Source organism: Vollenhovia emeryi, unplaced genomic scaffold (assembly GCF_000949405.1).
Source record: "Vollenhovia emeryi isolate VEMERY1.0 unplaced genomic scaffold, V.emery_V1.0 DF940705.1, whole genome shotgun sequence".
Classification (NCBI taxonomy): domain Eukaryota; kingdom Metazoa; phylum Arthropoda; class Insecta; order Hymenoptera; family Formicidae; genus Vollenhovia; species Vollenhovia emeryi.
Window position 1 is genome coordinate 3439 of NW_011965661.1, and position 2622 is coordinate 6060.

At 28.8% G+C, this 2622-nt stretch overlaps 1 protein-coding gene across 1 annotated transcript; it reads right to left on the reverse strand.

The window, feature by feature from the left end:
• Positions 1-218: 218 nt before the first annotated feature.
• On the reverse strand, positions 219-2281 carry LOC105555807. The gene is made up of 4 exons (XM_012002847.1): positions 1911-2281; positions 1646-1846; positions 1419-1460; positions 219-442 (listed from the first exon to the last, which is right to left on the reverse strand). The coding sequence occupies exons 1-4, from the start codon at positions 2279-2281 to the stop codon at positions 277-279; spliced, it is 780 nt and encodes a 259-aa protein (XP_011858237.1). The 3' UTR covers positions 219-276.
• Between the last annotated feature and the right edge of the window lie 341 nt (positions 2282-2622).

Below are 2622 nucleotides of genomic sequence, written 5' to 3' on the forward strand. Positions count from 1 at the left end.
ATTATTATGTTTTACTTAATTTTTAAAATAATGTCTAAAAACAGAAAATGCTGATACTTGTCAATTTATCGTTCAGTTAATTTTTTTAAATACTATTCTCTACTCTTCTGTACAATACGAAACATAACCGTTATTATTATTGTTAATCGAAAATTGTTATTGCGTTTCTTTATGAATATTTTTATGTAGTTTTATATTTCATTGTTTTTTTTAGTTATTTGTTAGTGTATGTTTAGTTATTTTGTCTTTGTTATTATATTTTTAGTTGCACTTTTTTTATAGACTTACAACTTCCTCGTATATCTCTTCATCAGTCATTTCAAAAGTTTGCATCTCTAATTCTGTTGAAATCGGTAAACATTTTGGCTTTTGTAAAGCTCGTCGTCGATCTTGTTTTGTCTGTACACACTGTAAAATTCGTTCCACAGTGTTGTTCAGTTTTCTGTCAATAAAATATAAGTTTTTAATCTTATATATCTGTATAAATTTTACATTACAATATAAACTTTGAGAACATTAACATTAATAATGTTGAAACAAAGTATTATTAAAAACATGTATACAGGGGATAGGCAACATTATTTTATGTTAACACTTGGAAAATGCACTTGTTTTATCAATAACAGATTACTATTTGCTTTTTCATAGATTTTAATTCAGATTTTATGAAACTTTTTGGAATCATACAATATTTGAATTGTCATTAGAGTGTAATGTTACAACTTTCTTCTAAAACAATATCTTTTATATGGTAATTGTGTAAGAGATAGATAGAGGAGGTAGAAATCTGTTTTCCACTTTGCACTTTAAAACTGCTAAAAAATATTCACTAACATTACGAATGCAGTAATGACACTGGCCGGGAAAGATATTGAAGTTTTGAAGGACAAAGCGCAATTTTGAAAAATACAGTGAGAAGCAACTTTTTTTTATCCAACATCACTTTTATATACCGTAGAGTGGGATAACATGGAACAAGGGGGCAAGTTGGAACAAAACTTCCAATTTCATATTTATGCATTAAAACCGGCAACGTCTGCAAGAAAGCATTCGAGTTCAACGCTAGTTTGGTTTAGCCCATATGTACGCTCAATAAATGATAAACATTACATCATTATAAGTTCTGTGCTTTTTGGAAGTTTTGTTCCAACTTGCTCCCTTGTTCCATGTTACCCCACTCTACGGTATGTATATACATACTTAAGCAATTGAAAGATGTTCTGCAAAAAGAATAGTACAACATTGCATAAGTGATTACTTCAGTATTGTACTCGTATGTTTCCATTTAAAAAAGAATAGAATCTGTGTTAAAGGCAAATGATCGCCTGATCACGTCTTATAAATAAAATAAGTGTATTCCATTATGATAAAACAAGATGTTGAAACTATTTTGGTCATCTCATATATACATTACTTACCTTAACTCTGTTTCTATATAGCTCAATCGTTCCTGGATTTTGCTATAAAAATTGTACTGGTATAAATAACAAATGAATATATTTTTAAACATACAGTTAACACTAAATTAATAACATTATTTTGATAAAAGTTTTATTTATTGTTAATAGTTTTAATCATTGTTATTATTTGTTATTTCTTGTTATTTATGTCTATTGTTATTATTTTTATAATTTTATATACTCACCGATTCTCCTCTTCGCTTTCTGTTCGTTGTGCACTATAATTCGTTGTCGTCTGTATCGCTCTGCCTATGTTAGAAAAATTAGCCTGAAACTTATTGCATGTATTAATAATATTGTCTGTAACATTTTGATTCTGAGTCGACATACATAATAGGTGAGTTACATATTGTGACAGGTATAATTTGTGACACTGGTATGATTGACTGAGGTAATGTAGAGTATGATTGAGAATTAATAGATGTTTGTGAAGATGGAAATTGATGAGACATTTGTCCTGGTTGATATGGTGTCTGAGTAGATGTTTGTAGTGGATATTGTATCTGATTGTGAGTGGATATTGTCGGACATGGTACTTGAGTAGGTGTATGTGGTTGATATTGTGCCTGAGTTTGTGTATATGGCTGTACTTTATCTAATGTATGTAACAAAGGCGTTTGTGAGTTTTTATTGTAATCATGTGAGAAATTTTCCTGTAAAATGACTCTTAAATCTCTCATGTCCGATTCCAGTGTCTTGGTAACACTCTTATCTTGTTTTCCTACTTTCCTGGGAATATCTTCATCTGAAGAGGTAGTCTGGTATCTTGACGGTTTTGTAATAGGTCTTTTTGGACGATTGTCATTGTGTGATGTAGACATATTTCTACAATAATTATAAAAAAGTATTCTCTATAGCAATTATTAAAAATTATACAATTTTTAATAATTTCTAATAATGATTGTTTAGTGCTTTCTAATAGTAATTGTTTGCAACAATATAACAAGGTAAAAATTTCAGACTTCATCAGTTTGTAACATAGCAGCTATACATTGAGAAGTTTCTGATTAATTTTTGTTGTTATTACTATTTTTATCTGTAAATGTGTGATTCCATAAGACAAATCACCATCAGAAGTACACGTACAATCATTGTTAGAAGAAATTTTTTATCTTCAACATTTATAGGAAGTACATTTTTAATATTATTATCAAAATTGAAT

Excerpts from the sequence above, each read along its gene's own strand:
- LOC105555807 (XM_012002847.1), bottom strand. The coding sequence starts at position 2,281 with ATGTCTACATCACACAATGACAATCGTCCAAAAAGACCTATTACAAAA. Across the intron at positions 1,847-1,910 it reads CCATATCAACCAGGACAAAT|TCAATCATACCAGTGTCACA; the intron begins GTCTCATCAATT and ends ACATTACCTCAG. Across the intron at positions 1,461-1,645 it reads GAAAGCGAAGAGGAGAATCG|CAAAATCCAGGAACGATTGA; the intron begins GTGAGTATATAA and ends CAATTTTTATAG.